At 39.5% G+C, this 15,386-nt stretch overlaps 1 protein-coding gene across 5 annotated transcripts; it reads right to left on the bottom strand.

The window, feature by feature from the left end:
- Positions 1-112: 112 nt before the first annotated feature.
- On the bottom strand, positions 113-14,771 carry LOC115135865 (integrin beta-2-like). Of its 5 annotated transcripts, none has more exons than XM_029671051.2 (16): positions 14,675-14,771; positions 11,747-11,795; positions 11,529-11,635; positions 8,211-8,415; positions 6,867-7,037; positions 6,361-6,602; positions 5,134-5,292; positions 4,846-4,941; positions 4,592-4,681; positions 3,681-3,815; positions 3,191-3,384; positions 2,641-2,873; positions 2,229-2,448; positions 1,728-1,939; positions 1,161-1,327; positions 113-933 (listed from the first exon to the last, which is right to left on the bottom strand). In XM_029671051.2, the coding sequence occupies exons 1-16, from the start codon at positions 14,681-14,683 to the stop codon at positions 868-870; spliced, it is 2,355 nt and encodes a 784-aa protein (XP_029526911.2). In that variant the 5' UTR covers positions 14,684-14,771; the 3' UTR covers positions 113-867. The 5 variants fall into 5 exon arrangements, with proteins under 5 accessions (XP_029526911.2, XP_029527002.2, XP_064857680.1 ...); XM_029671142.2 differs by having other exon boundaries at positions 11,750-11,795; XM_065001608.1 differs by lacking the exon at positions 14,675-14,771 and adding an exon at positions 13,060-13,241 and having other exon boundaries at positions 11,750-11,795.
- Between the last annotated feature and the right edge of the window lie 615 nt (positions 14,772-15,386).

Genomic DNA, 15,386 nt, shown 5'->3' with positions numbered 1-15,386 from the left:
AGTGTACACAATTGTAGATATTTGTAGGTTATTAATAAAATGTGCTCTGTTGTTGTGATGACTGCAGAGTGCATCACATTCTCTTTCTTTGAATCATGAACTGGAGTCCATCAAATCAAGAGAGTTTTATTTCATAATTCACTTGCTTCTTTATTATTTATTTATTTACTCATGATGATGTACAGTCATGGTACATTGCAGATAACTACATAAAAGCTACAAAAATAATTGCTTAAAGGTCCAATGCAGCCATTTTATCTCGATATCAAATAATTTCTGAGTAACTAGCTGTTATTGGCAGAGAGGTTTGTTACTATTTCTTATTGGTCTATCAACTAATTTACGCCTAGCGATGTCACCAGGCACCAAAACTCCATTCCACCAAAACAGGCTGACATTTCAGGTGGTCTTTTCAAACAGCTCTTACACTAAAAGGGCATTATCATTATTTTTACAATTTCACAGTATTATTCCAACCTCAGTGTGGGAATATATATAAAACACTGGAGAATCACGCTGACTGCATTGGGCCTTTAATAAGTTTCATGAAGTTGAACAATGTGTCCAACTTTTTACACAACAGTTTATAATCCCAAACAAAATAAAACCAGGTTTGCACAAAACTATTCAGTGCTTTTCTAAACAAATTCCTGCATTTAATCCAGCCAAAATGGAATTGACTCCAACTAGACATAAGATCATGTAGCAACACTCCAGCCATTCTCTAAATGTTCAGACTCGGGACACACAAAAAGACAGACCAATGTATAAATTAAATGAACTAATCTACATAAATGCACATTAAAACAGAAACAATAAATGTATGCATTTGCATCCAACCGAAGGTCTTGACTGACTTCTCTGAAGTCATTCTCCACTAAAGGTAGGGTTAGCCACGGTGGTGGTTGCCTCCTGGAATATTGGATTCTTATTCTGTTGAGAGGACAAACGAGAAATTACAGAAGAGCCGTAATGTTTGGAACTCAGATGTCTGGAGCGATAGACACAGCATCATGTTTTTCCATAGCTGCAGTTTTTGCCAGCCATACATTTAGGGCAACTGACATACAAGGTTAATAGGTTGTGTAGTGTAGACCACTGCTGTGCAGTTCTGCCATCCACAAAGTGATGTTTTTTATGCGCAAGCAAATGTCACTCACATCTGACCACTTGGTTTTCTGCGCGTCATTCCTAAACTTGCGGTACTCCTTCAGGTCTTTCAATGTGAAGAAGACTTTGATGAAGAGCAGGATCAGGATTCCGATGACAGTCACGCCTACGATGGAGCCTCCAATGATGGCATAGATGTTTGGCAACTTGGGACACTCTAACACGTTTAGGACGGACATAAACAAACGTCAGTTTAGGCAGTCCTGGAAGCCATCACAGGTTTATGTTTCTGCTGGGAAAACACTTGGTTACACTTCGTTTTGACGTCTTTCCCTCTAGCAGTTTAACATGCAATTAAGATGCGTCTAACCATGTTAAATCTAGCTTTCCCACATCAGCAAAGTTGCCACTTACCTGGGGGTAAAAAAATGTAACTGATAGTTTATATATTTGCATTTAGGGGAAATTTCCTAGACCCAGATTAAGCTGACTAAAAAGATGACTGATGCCCTTCAAACAATATGGTCGGTCAATTAACCCCGGCACACATTTCTGTCTCTGTGGGCAATGAAGGTAACATGGGCATACTTTTCAGTTGCACAAGACATGTCTCTTACCTCTGGTCTTTAGTATTTGGGCGGTGTAGTTGTCCTCTCCGTCCAACTGTTTAATGGCAAAGAACACCCGGCAGCTCTCCACATCCCTCACATCACAAGGCTTACCAGGTGGCAACGTCTCCACCATCTTGAATTCACTAATACTCGTACAGGCCTGGGAGCAGTTCTTACTGAATGGGCCTGTCTGAAAGCCCAGACACTCAATGCATTTCCTGAAAACAGAAGAACAAGAGGTAAATAGTGAGAAACGTCATTGCTCAACGTTTCCTCTCTTCTTTATTAACACATAAACGCATGCTTTGATTCAAAAACGTTTTGAGTAAGATGGCAACACCCAGAAATTGTATTTTCTATTCTCCTAGGTATTCCTTTACGATCCATGGTAGCCATCGTTGTCCTGTGGCTTTTAACGTGGTCACAATGGCTCCAACAACATTACCCCAAGGGGCCAGTGAAAGAGGTGGTTATGTGAGTGGAAAAGGAGGGCCCAGGCCATTTTACCCCTTGGTTATACAGGTGGATTGGCAGGCGGGACAGGTCAGACAGTAGGGCCGCTGGTAGCCCTCCATACACTTGCACTGGTTACACTTGCACGTGCCCCTGCCGCTGCACACACTCCCGCTTGGTGTGCGACACTGCTCGTCCGACTTCTTGCATTGGCAGGAGGTGCCCTCGTACCCGGGTTTGCATTCGCAATTTTTGCAACGGCATTTTCCGTTCCCTTCAACACAGAGAAGTGATCTTATGTCAGAGTTTTGAATGTAGCTTAAATCAGAACGGAACTGTCATTAACAGAACGTGTTCTTTCTATTGTTATACACAAATGCACGCATATGTTTTCATCTATATTTCCTATCTATTATCTACCCCCCCCCCCAATTGATACAGTATTTTCCTATATATCAGACTCCACCTCCACACAGTTTGTTCTGGAACTTCTCGCAGCTCTCGTTTTCACACTCGCAATTCGTGCCGTAGTAGGTGCTGCCACCTGGTAAGGTGTAGCACTGGCAAATGCCACACACACAGTCCCCTCGTCCTTCACACTCCGTGCCGTTGTCCTTCCGGCACGCCGCTCTCAGAGAGCTCTCGTCCTTATCCCCGATGGAGCACTCACACTTCTGGCCCACGAAGCCGGCTTTGCAACTACACAGAGTTGGGGAAAATAAGCAATCTGTACATTTGGCTGTGAATACTTTACATGTCCCCCCCCTCCCACCGTGGTGCCTGTGTTTTGTCCCCCCTGAATATAGAGAAGAAAAAAAACAGTATAGAAAATAGATGAATCATATCAATCATGTTTCCCAGAAGGCCATTTGTTTTTCAGGTGACTCAATGCACGCAGAGCGGGAAGGAGGGTGAATCATGAATCACATATTGAATTCAATATTGACTAAATCAAAATAAGAATGATAATACTGTGCATGCTATGTTTTAAATATCCCGGCCAATGCCTGCCTTACCTGCACATGCCACAGTTGACTTGGCCCTTCCCGTTGCAGTACGAGGAATCGACCGGCACAGGGTCGTCACACTCACACTTGCAGAGAGTCGACAAGCTCACCTTCAGCTTGTCCTTCATACCCAACGGACCAATCAGGAAAGACATTTCACTCTGCACACATTCATCCGCTGTCACTGTTACATTGAAAGACACCTGAGAGGAATTCAAGAGAGGAAGAGAGGATTTTTTTTAGAATTTGTCTGTTTGGATAATGTTTGTTGCTATATATCATGTAACTAAATGTTTTCCTAAAGTATAACACTTTATAATACATTTCACTAATTAGCCATTATATTAATTATAATGCTTATAATCCTTTTAGATGCATATACATGTTTACCAGTAATTAAATACATATTTAATGAATGTTTTGTCAACAGTCTAATGCTTATTCATGAAAGTTAAGTGTTACCATATTATTTTTGGTATGGGATAGTCTGAGCTCTTACCATCTGTCCCACTCCCACATTGTTACACACTCCTTTGTCCCCTGAGGGTCCCCCTTCAGGACAGAGTGGAGTGTAAGTGACTCTCACGTTGTCAAGGAGAGCATCATGAGTCACCGTCACTTTGGAGGAGAGCCTCTGTGTCAGAGACACAAAAAAGTCTTAGAGCTGACACCAACGCTACATCACCAGAAAAAAACAACCCAAGAAAATCCAAACTGACACTTTATTCCTAGAGATACTAGAGTTTCAAGTTTATGATGAACTCCAGCAGGGTTGTAAAAGTACTTAAGTAAAAATGGTGTAAAGTACTTAAATAAAAATACTTTAAATGTAAAACTTAAGTAGTTTGAGGGTATATGTACTTTTTTTACTCCACTTACATTCCTAAAGAAAATATGCACTTTTTACTCCTATACATTTTCCCTGACACCAAAAAGTACTTGTTACATTTCAAATGCTCAGGCAGGACAGAATTATGGTCCAATTCACGTACCTATAAATATCACACTAAACACAAGTACTGAGTTTGTCAATTAAGAGTGTTGGCGCGTGCCCCTGTCTGTCCATAAATAAAAAACAATACAATCGTGCCGTCTGGTTTGCTTAATATGAGGAATTTGATGCGTGGTATTTACTTGAACTTTTACTCAAGTATGACTAACTACTTTTCCCACTGTGCTTATGTACATTTAAAACCAGACAGTAGAATTTTACTGGGTGACTTACCTGAATAGAAAATGACTCGATTAAAAGGATCTTTACTTTTACTCAAGTATGACAATTTAGTACTTTTTCCACCACTGAACTCAAGTAAAGTTTCACACATAATTACAATATGATTTCTTGGAGTACAGTTGTTTTGTTTGTTTGTGATTTGTTAAGTTAATAACAAAAGATTATAAAGGTCTTACGTTGTAGGCATTTTTGATCAGTTCAACGACATTATGGGAGTCAGCGGACAACACTCCGACCTCAGACTTGGGGATCATTTTACTGAGTTCCTGGAATAAAGGTGCTGATTATGTCACAGGATTAATAAGTGCCTGCATTAGATATGTTGAAGTGTGTCAAAAATATTGGTGCCGAAACCCAGGGCCTTTAGACAACATTCAAATGAATAACAGAAAGACAGAGGAAAAATGAAGGAAAGAAAGAGTCCACTTACCCTGTATACCTTCTCCATGTTCTTCGTCACAGCAAAGATTGGCTGAATGTTGTTCTTCTCTAACTGATTAGCCACTTGACCAACAGATGGGTAGTCCTACATGCAGAGACACTTAACTAGTACAACCTCAACAATGCAATTGTTTAGGGACAAATGGACTGGAATGCAGGCTTCTAAAGTCATGCTGTTCCATTCACTACATTTCTCATAATCTCTTATGGTATGTTTCATATAGTTTTGTTGAGGACCAATGATACTGATCTGAGTGCGCCGCATGTCATCACATACCATTTCATTGCTCTTGCTGTACAGGTTATTGTCCATGTAACATCTCTCATCATTGGGCTCCAGTATGCCAGCCAGCTTGCCATCCCCTGCCATGTGGAAGCCATCGTCGGTGGTCAGGACGATAAGCCGAGTGCTGCTATTCCTCCAGCCAATCCTTTCCTGTGGAAAACAATTTGGGGCGTCATGTAAAATGAATGACAAAGAGGTGAAAAAGTATTCATCATACATTGTTAGGGGCCTGAGTTTCTCTTTCGAGTGCTACACTAGCAGTACCCTTTTTTTTTTACTGCAGCCTATTGTATTGTGTAAAAATACAGAAATACCTTATATTTTTACCTTATATTTCATCATTCTGCTCCATTTCATTGAATTATGAAAATGGTTGGAATAACAATAGGCCGACTACATCTCCGTGTGAATTGTGTGTTGCAGAAGTGGACTATTTCCCTGTTTGTCTATATAGGGCTACCCATCTACTGTACTTGCCAAGTACCTCAACTCCTCCACAGAGTTGAGCGCAGACTATAGTTTTTGTAGCTCAGTTGGTAGAGCATGTAATGCCAGGATTGTGAGTTTGATTCCCGGGACCACCCATACATCAAATGTATGACAGCATGACTAAGTCGCTTTGGATAAAAGCGTCTGATAGATAAACTACTACCACCACCACCACTACTACTACTACTGTACTACTTCTACATTGAAATGAACCTCTGACTCCTAGTCTCTACATGTCTTTCTTCATTAGGTGAAGTCAATACGTTTTAATAAAACATTAAATCAAATACAACCACCGACTGTTTCCTTATTGCTGTTGCTCGAAGATGGCAACTCAGTGCTAATGCGCATGTGCCAATTGGATCTCAATCAGGAAACAGTCGGTGGGTGTATTTGACTAACGTTTTATTGAAAAGTATTGATTCAACTAATGAAGAAAGACTTGCAACAACAGAGGACAAACATGGGTACACAGTAAGTGTTTAAGAATGAACATTTTTAAAGTATTGAAGCGTAGCGAGACGGAGGTTCATTTAATAAACTATAGTCTGCACTCAACTCCAAGGAGGAGTTGATGTACAGTACATGGCAACTTATGTACTTATCTATGATACACAATGCTGCTTCGACAACAGGCTAACCAAAAATGTCACTGATGTTCAACGTCAGTATGTTGACAGAATGTTGATTCAACATATTTTTTGCCCTGTGGGATTAGACTACTTTTACCCCACAGACTGCAGCCTGCATGATGGCGTCCAGCGTCCCTTCGGGGGAGTCTAAGTTCCCAGAGATCCGCTGCTTGTTGACCTCTCTCTCAAACGCAGCTTTGTTTTCCGTCATGCTAAGAACATGTCTGTAGCCAAAAGCAGGTTGGCAGTACATCTCTGTTTCGGCGCATGGCTTATTCAGCTTCTCTGGGTTGGTGTTGGTGAACGGCAGGACAGTCTTGTCTACAAAAGAGCCAAAACCTAGAGCAAAAGATAATGGTTATAGAAATGAGATTCATGGACACACATTGATTTTGAGTAGGAATTGGAGCTGAGATAGACCTGGATTCAAATACTATTTGAAATCATTTGAAATACTTTAGCTGTGCTGTTGGAATGGAACTAATAGAAAAGTCCCAAAAGTGCCAGCCCTGCCCACGTGGAACCCAAGGCAAACTGAAGCTAATGCAAATAAAATAATCAAATAGTATTTGAACAATTTTATCTGATCTGAGATGGTGTCACCGATTCGTCCTTTTTTTGTGATGCTTTGCAGAGCGTTAAACAGTTCGTTTCCCAGAGTCTTGATGCTCCTCAAATCATCCTCCATGGAGTAGGAGAGATCCATCAGGTAGTAGAGATCAACAGGATAGCCCTCCACTCTCTGAAAGTCCAGCGTGAATGTATGAGGCAGTCCTGAAAAAAGCAACATCAAGGTGAAAACTGAAATGCCCAAGAGAAAAGTAAAAAGTGAATGAAAATATGTATTACTGTCATAAAAACATACACTGCAAGGATAACAGTAATGATGAAATTGAGGATGTTTATTTTCCATTTTAAGATCCTTTTATCATGATTACATTTGACTACTTTGAATCTGTTACAGCCATAGAGTTGGATAGAGAGCTTAAAGCCAAGGTTGGTGATTTACTGCCACCTATAGTTAGGAAATGTTCGCTGAGGAGTTTAGTTAATTGGCTGATCCCTGGTGCTGACCTGAATGAAATTCTGTTATCCTCATTTAACCCATAAAAAGTTCAACCCAGTTGACTAATTGGTGGAAAAAAATGCTCTGCCCATGCTAAAACAGGTGTGGTTTTATCCATTTTCAGAACATGGTGGTAGTGATGGGAAACTGAGGCTTTCAGAAAGTTTGCACCAGCTTTGGTGCTTTCACCAAATTGTGCCGAAAAATGGTTAATTACTCGGAGTTTCATTATCTGTTCACAATGCAATGGTCAGCACTAAATAGCAGCGTGTGATTGGCTTATCTTTCTCCATTCTTTTCCTCAAATCTACATGGTTCAGCGGAAAGTCATTGGCTTTGTTTGCCTCTCGTCAGTTGGAATACCAGATTTGCATCTTACATTATCCTTCACAACTTACATCATGCTTACGACAGAAGTTTAAACTATACTAAATAAAACAAAGTATTTGAACAGTGCAGAAAGTGTGGTTTCACATAAAACAATTTTAAAAATAGTGCGTCTTCAATGGGATCATATTCTCATTTTCCTGAATGTTACATAGTTACCTACTTTAGTACAAAACCCAAACTATATTTGTAAGTATGGGTTCCAGTAGAGGTTGGTGTTAAAAAGCAGCTTGGAATCCAAGAAGGCACCAGAACCATGGCGAAATCAGTGGGATCTCGCATTTTGCAACACACGGTTTGAAAAAGCACGTATTCAAGCGAATCTTCGGACATCACGATTTACTTCTGATAAAGTGATACACGTATCTGCCGACTGCTTTGAAGTTAGCTGCATCGCAATTTCGACCCATGCCTCAGATATCCGGTATCAAACGTCACATCACTACATGGTGGCCATTTTTACAACCCAGTTTGGCCATTTTGAGAACCCTCACCTGGTCTGAGCTTCAGATTGACCTCCTGAGGACGGAGCTGGATGGGTTCCCCCTTGTCCAATGCAGTGTTGGACAGGGAGATGTTCTTAGAAGAAGAAAAGTCATTCTTGGGAGATATGATGTCTTCTTCCATGCAGCCCCTTTCTATGAGCTGAGCCCAGGTGTCACAGCGAGCTGCTTCCTGCTCCCCTGGTTTGATGAAGTTCTGGGAATGGAACAGACTGGCTTCAATTAATAAAGTACTGTGATGAAGTAGCTACAGATTTGCAGCGGGATAATGTGATTCTCCATCAGCCGTTACAAGGCCATTCTCACAAAACTGTCCATAACACCAAACAATTCTCAAGTGTATTTTTTCAAGAAATGTCCTCTTGAATCACTGAGATGAGCATCTGTACTTATCTATTTCATAATTATTATTATGTTTTTTAATGAGATATTATACATTTTACCAACATTTTCACAAAATGCCAATTACCGAAGCAGTTTTAGATATCCAAAAAAGTAAAACAAATCCATATTTTTACTATAAAAAAATATTAAAAAATGCTCCCCCAATGAAAAGGCCTGATAAACATAACACTGAAAATAAAAATATTTCAAATTAAATTATACAATTATGATCAAATTAAATCAGACTTTAGCCCAATTTGAGCTATTTTGGTAATGAGAAGGCCACGTGGGGTAAAGGGGGTGTTTGAGAATAAGAACATCATTCTGAAGACATATACAGTGCATTCGGTAAGTATTCAGACCCCTTGACTTTTTCCATCATTTTTCCATTAGTCTTATTCTAAAACTGATTTTTTAAAAATCCTGATTAATCTACACACAATACCCCATAATGACAAAGCGAAAACTGTTTTTTAGAAATCTATAAAAAATAAAAACAGATACCTTTTTTAAATAAGTATTCAGACCCTTTGCTATGAGACTCGAAATTGAGCTCAGGTGCATCCTGTTGCCATTGATCATGTTTGAGATGTTTCTACAACTTGATTGGAGTCCACCTGTGGTCAATTCAATTGATTAGACATCATTTGGAAAGGCACACACCTATATATGGTCCCACAGTTGAAAGTGCATATCAGAGCAAAAACCAAGCCATGAGGTCGAAGGAATTGTCCATAGAGCTCCGAGACAGGATTGTGTCGAGGCACAGATCTGGGGAAAGGTACTAAAGAATGTCTGCAGCATTGAAGGTCCCCAAGAACACAGTGGTAAAACTGAGCAATAGGGAGAGAAGGGCCTTGGTCAGGGAGGTGACCAAGAACCCTATGGTCACTCTGACAGAGCTCCAGAGTTCCTCTGTGGAGATGGGTGAACCTTCCAGAAGGACAACCATCTCTGCAGCACTTCACCAATCAGGCCTTTATGATAGAGTGGCCAGACGGAAGACACTCCTCGTTAAAAGGCACATGACAGCCCCCTTGGACTTTGCCAAAAGGCACCTAAAGGACTCTCAGACCATGAGAAACAAGATTCTATGGTTTGATGAAACCAAGATTGAACTCTTTGGCCTGAATGCCAAGTGTCACGTCTGGAGAAAACCTGGCACCCCCCCCTACAGTGAAGCATGGTGGTGGCAGCATCATGCTGTGAGGATGTTTTTCAGTGGCAGGGACTGGCAGACTAGTCAGGATCGAGGAAAAGTTGAACGGAGCAAAGTACAGAGAGATCCTTTATGAAAACCTGCTCAGAGCGCTCAAGACTGAGGCGAAGGTTCACCTTCCAACAGCACAATGACCCTAAGCACACAGCCAAGACCACGCAGGAGTGGCTTCGGGACAAGTATCTGAATGTCCTTGAGTGGCCCAGCCAGAGCACGGACTTGAACCCAAACATTTCTAATATTTCTGGAGAGACCTGAAAATAGCTGTGCAGCGAAGCTCCCCATCCAACCTGACAGAGCTTGAGAGGATCTGCAGAGAAGAAATGGGAGAAACTCCCCAAATACAGGTGTGCCAAGCTTGTAGTGTCATACCCAAGAAGACTCAAGGCTGTAATTGCTGCCAAAGGTGCTTCAACAAAGTACTAAGTAAAGAGTCTGAATATTTATGTAAATGTAATATTTCAGTTTTTTATTTTGAAATACATTTGCAAAAATGTCTAAACCTCATTATGGGGTATTGTGTGTAGATTGATGAGAAAAAACGAATACATTTTAGAATAAGGATGTAATGTAACAAAATGTGGGAAATCTGAATAATGAATACTTTCTGAGTGCATTGTAAGCAAATTAACTTAACTTGTGCTCATCTAAGGACTACTCTTCTACATTATGCATCATGGGTGAATAAAACTATTCAAAAACTGATTGGAGTTTTAACAGGAACTTGAAAATTGTTACGGTAATAAGACATGTCCACAGACACTGTTTGTACGCAATAAATATATTAGTTCAATGTAAACATTTTTTTTATGATTTATGGACAATCCACAGCAATGTTTTGTGTTTTATTCAAATTAGTTAAAAAAATTTAAAAAATTAAAAAAACTTTTTTGAAATAAAACATTTTAAAACTGTTTTTAGGACAATCACCCTACAGCATAGGCGATACTATCTTCGTTCGTGATTCGGCCAAACATGTATCTTCTAAAATGTTGGTGATTCATTTGAATTTAGACAATTCTCCGTTATTAAAAGAGAGAATGTTTTGCTCCATGAAGTAATCCAACTATGTGCATGCCGTCATCTTGTCTATTTCAAATCTTCTCTTATTGATGAATACAGGTGGGTCCACCCTGAAGTGCCGCTTTTCATGATTTGAAATAGACAAGATTGTGGCACACACATTAATGGATTACTTCATGGAGCAAAAAACATATTTTAATAATGTTTTATTAATTTCAACTACCTGCAACTTGACACAGACATTTTAGAATATACATGTTTGGCCGATTTGAGAACAAAGATAGTATCGCCAAGTTAAGGCTGATCGAAAATTCTCTGTCTACGCCAAACAGAAGCAATCCTGTAATGGCAAATGGAGAATCACATTAGCCAGTTACAAATCTGCAGCTAGTGATGGAGTTGCTCTGTAATCCACTCTGAATTTGTAGTAAAATGTGTTGGAATGAATTTTAAATTAGTAGGACCCCTAGTTAAGACCATCTCTCTCAGTTGGTTTCAAGAGGTCTGACTGTCTGTGGATCCACTGGGAATATGATGAAAGAAATAAAAGCTGAAAGAAATAATTATCTCTAGTATTATTCTGACATTTCACATTCTTAAAATAAAGTGGTGATCCTAACTGACCTAAGACAGGGAATTTTTATGTAAACATCAGACTTCTTACTGTATATAGCTCTCCTCACCAGTTGTTTGCACCACGTGCAGTACGCTCCTGATTTGATGCAGTCACTGCAGGAGTTGATCACCGTTTTGGAACATTTCACCTCCTCGGAGAGCACTAGGGGAATGGCTGACACACAAACACACACACACAGACAGACACACACAGGATGACTCATATTATAATTGTGAGTATTTAAAAAAATCAAGAGGTGATTTTGCTGACTTTTTAAAAACGTACCACCTCTGCCCATCAGCAGGAGCAGGAGAGACACACACGGATACATTTCCTGGTGACAGAAAGAGGGAACAGCCATTTGTCACTCCATCAATCATGACCAAATGTCAAAGACTATTACAGTCATCTATATTTACCATTCAAGCACCAGTAAAAGTGCACTGTAGATAAACACACACTGTATACTATTAGAATATGATGCACACACGGCCACTGTCCAATATTCTGAGCAATATCAACTACTGTCTCCGAGGGTCAATATTTAGTGGCCACACCTTGAATGAGTAGGTGTGTCCAAACGTTGGACTGGTACTGCGTGCATATACAGTGCCTTTGGAAAGTATCCAGACCCCTTGATTTTTTTCACGTCATTACGTAACAGCCTTATTCTAAAATTGATTAAATATAAGAAAAATTATCAGCAATGTACACACAATATTCCATAACGATAAAGTCAAAACAGGTTTTTAGAATTTTACAAGGTGTGTCCAAACGGAGAATATATATATATATGGGGGCTTGGAAATGAGGCAGACAAATATACTGTAGATGGAAGCCACAATCCATCAATATTAAAGCAGATCTACCCACCCCTCCACCCAAACAGAATCGGCGGAATGAATACACCCCTGATCACCAGCACAGAGTTCAAGCTGTAATATGTAACTTTTTGGGTGACCCAACAAAATTAATATAGAAATGTGAGTTATAGATCTGTCCTTGAAAGCAAGTTTAAGAAGCAATATATCTGTTTTATGTGCGCTATATCTCCGCTTCCCGTTTCCAAGTTTCGCTTATGAGTCTTCTACTATCGATTTTGTACGCCAGCTTTAAACAGCTGAAAATACAATATTTTTGTTTATGAAAAATACATTTCACAGCGGTTTACATGGTACAATGATTACACTACACTTTTTCGTTTTGTCAAACTGAAATTAGGATAACTATTAGATTTTCAGCAACCAGGAAACGGCGGAGCGTTTTCTGCGTAGTGCATCTTTCACAGCAGCCACATACAAACAGCATCGTCAGAATGCTCGTTGTATAATTCCTTCTCACATCTACATGCTCTCCTCCTCTCATGTTTTTCCTTTCGCTTCAGTGCCCAACACAACAGCTGTCTGTAACCAGGCAAAAAAAAAACTCCAAACTTTTTATACCACAACCGCCTCATGCAGCCCCTACTGTGGTGTCACCATATTAGTTTACGCCATTGTCAATAGCTACTAGAACTAACCTGTTATTAAATCCGCTACAGTGTAGCAGTAACACCGGCGGGCCCGGGTGGCAATAAATTAATAAAACCGAAAGCTTACCTTGACTTGGACTTCAATGTGGAAAAATTGACGGGGTCTGAATACTTTTCAAATGCACTATATTTAGTTATTATTAGTCATTTAGTTATATTTATTTTGTTTTATCTAAAAAGGATCACTTTTTATGTATCACTATATATTTTGGTAGTCCTCCCCTTCCTACACTGAGGAGCTGTAATGTGTTTCTTCTTCCTCCTCCGAGGAGTAGCAAGGATCAGACCAATGTGCAGCGTGGTAAGTGTCCATAATTATATATTTAATAAATCAACAGAACAAAAGTACAAACAAGCTGAAACAGTCCCGTATGGGGAAAACACTAACACAGGATACAACCACCCACAAAACACAATAGAAAACAGGCTACCTAAATATGGCTCCCAATCAGAGACGACTGACACCTGCCTCTGATTGAGAACCATACTAGGCCAAACACATAGAAATAACAGAACAACATAGAATGCCCACCCCAACTCACACCCTGACCAACTAAAATAAAGACATAAAAAAGGAACTAAGGTCAGAACGTGACAGGAGCCTTCCCTGCTGAATACAAAGCCACTAATATGAACAGAGAGTAAAAGAGATCAAATTATCTTTCAAAAGCATAGCTGTTGTTAAATTAAATGTCCTCCATTGCCAGTATTTAAATGATTCATTACCATTATTTATCCAGGCGGGTATCTAAGAACACTTTTTTTTTTTTAAATGTTACCGCCCAGCGCGGTATAGCTAACAGGTTGTGAATTGGAAGACAATCAGTCATTCAGTACATATGAGTCTACAAAGTTATGGGGCTGAATTCCTGGACATTGAGAGTACTCCTCATTCAGGAATAGGTTTAATCTGGGTCTGGGAAATTGTCCCAAACTCTTGTGAAATATCTCACTTCTTAAATAGTTGGCTAGAAGTACTTAAGCAATTCACTCCTCTTAGGCATGAGCGGTCTCCCTTTTTTTGCCTTACTATCGTTTAGGAAAAGGTGAGAAATCTGCCACAAATATGAGTAAACTAAATTTGTTAATATTAGAAACATTAAATGCTCCATTGTCGGCTATGAATAAACCAATAAAAGCCTGATAAAACAGGCAATGAACTTTCATTTGTGATACTTTTGGATAGTTGCTGTCATTTATTTTCGTTGAGCGTCTGTTTAGCTTCTTTACTTGGTCATTAGAATTACAATGTTAGTTCTTCTTATTTATTTAAATTTTTAAATGTATTTATAAATCAACCAAATTATCTCAGGGTACAGTTACACATTGGTGCTAGCTTCACATTCTAGGCCTATGCTGTATATGCTGTGGTAGTATATGGAATAATCATATGGTATACTATATGCCTCAAGTGTAATGGAGACTTATTTTATGCAAATCCTTACAGGCTGATAAATATAAATCCTGAACCTAAATCCTTGATCTCCTATGGCACAATATTACATTATTATTAGTCTACATTAAAACATGAATCACAATTCTCTTCTCCTAAAGATAGAAAGTCCCAATTGTTAAATTTAGTAATAAAACAGTTATTGATCCTAGTAAAAAAATGTATCAACAAAATATACACTTTAAATATATATATATATAATATATATATAAGTATGGACGCTACTCACAAGAGTCATTGTGCTGCAGCTCCTATGTAACCCTCAACTCACTGTCATGGGTGTGCTCTCTATGTGGTTGACTGACTGCTTGAGATGAACATCACAGTTATTTTGTAAAAAGCATACAGTCTCATTACAGGAAGTATATGGAAGGAAACAGATAGGGCTATGACAGTACCAGTATGGCCCAAAATAAATCCATGCCAAAAATGTAAACACGAAGAGGTTGATGTTGAAGCAGCCAATTCTGAGTGTGTGAATAACGCGAAAAACGTGATTTTAATCCAGAAAGAGGACCGTTTCCAAATCATTTACGGGACAACAAAAATATTTTCATCCCAAAGTAATCTGTTTGACCTCCCGCAGCATGAAAGATGCCGACCAACCCTCTAGTGCACAGTCAGTACACAACATCATGTCTTAGCAGGATCAGATGGTGATAGGGGTCCCAGCAGGGTCAGACAGCCAGGGAAGACCAGTCTACAGAGCTCAGGTGAATTTTGCAGTATATTAATATCTGTGAATTATATAAATGTCCATCTTGAATATATGGGTAGACCTACAGTAGCTACAGGACAGCAGCGTCAGCTTAAAGCTACAGTCTGGGATCTGGAAGTAATTTAATTTATTGAACCATTGATTCTATTATTGGATAATGCCTCATTTTAGGATAATCAGATTGGGACAGGGGTCTCAGCAGGGTCAGGCAGCCAGAGAATAC

This window comes from Oncorhynchus nerka, linkage group LG1, assembly GCF_034236695.1.
Source record: "Oncorhynchus nerka isolate Pitt River linkage group LG1, Oner_Uvic_2.0, whole genome shotgun sequence".
Taxonomy (NCBI): domain Eukaryota; kingdom Metazoa; phylum Chordata; class Actinopteri; order Salmoniformes; family Salmonidae; genus Oncorhynchus; species Oncorhynchus nerka.
This window is presented reverse-complemented; position numbering and strand designations above follow the sequence as displayed.

Excerpts from the sequence above, each read along its gene's own strand:
- LOC115135865 (XM_029671051.2), bottom strand. Across the intron at positions 8,416-11,528 it reads GCACGTGGTGCAAACAACTG|AACTTCATCAAACCAGGGGA; the intron begins GTGAGGAGAGCT and ends TTCCATTCCCAG. Across the intron at positions 4,682-4,845 it reads ACATGGAGAAGGTATACAGG|GAACTCAGTAAAATGATCCC; the intron begins GTAAGTGGACTC and ends CCTTTATTCCAG.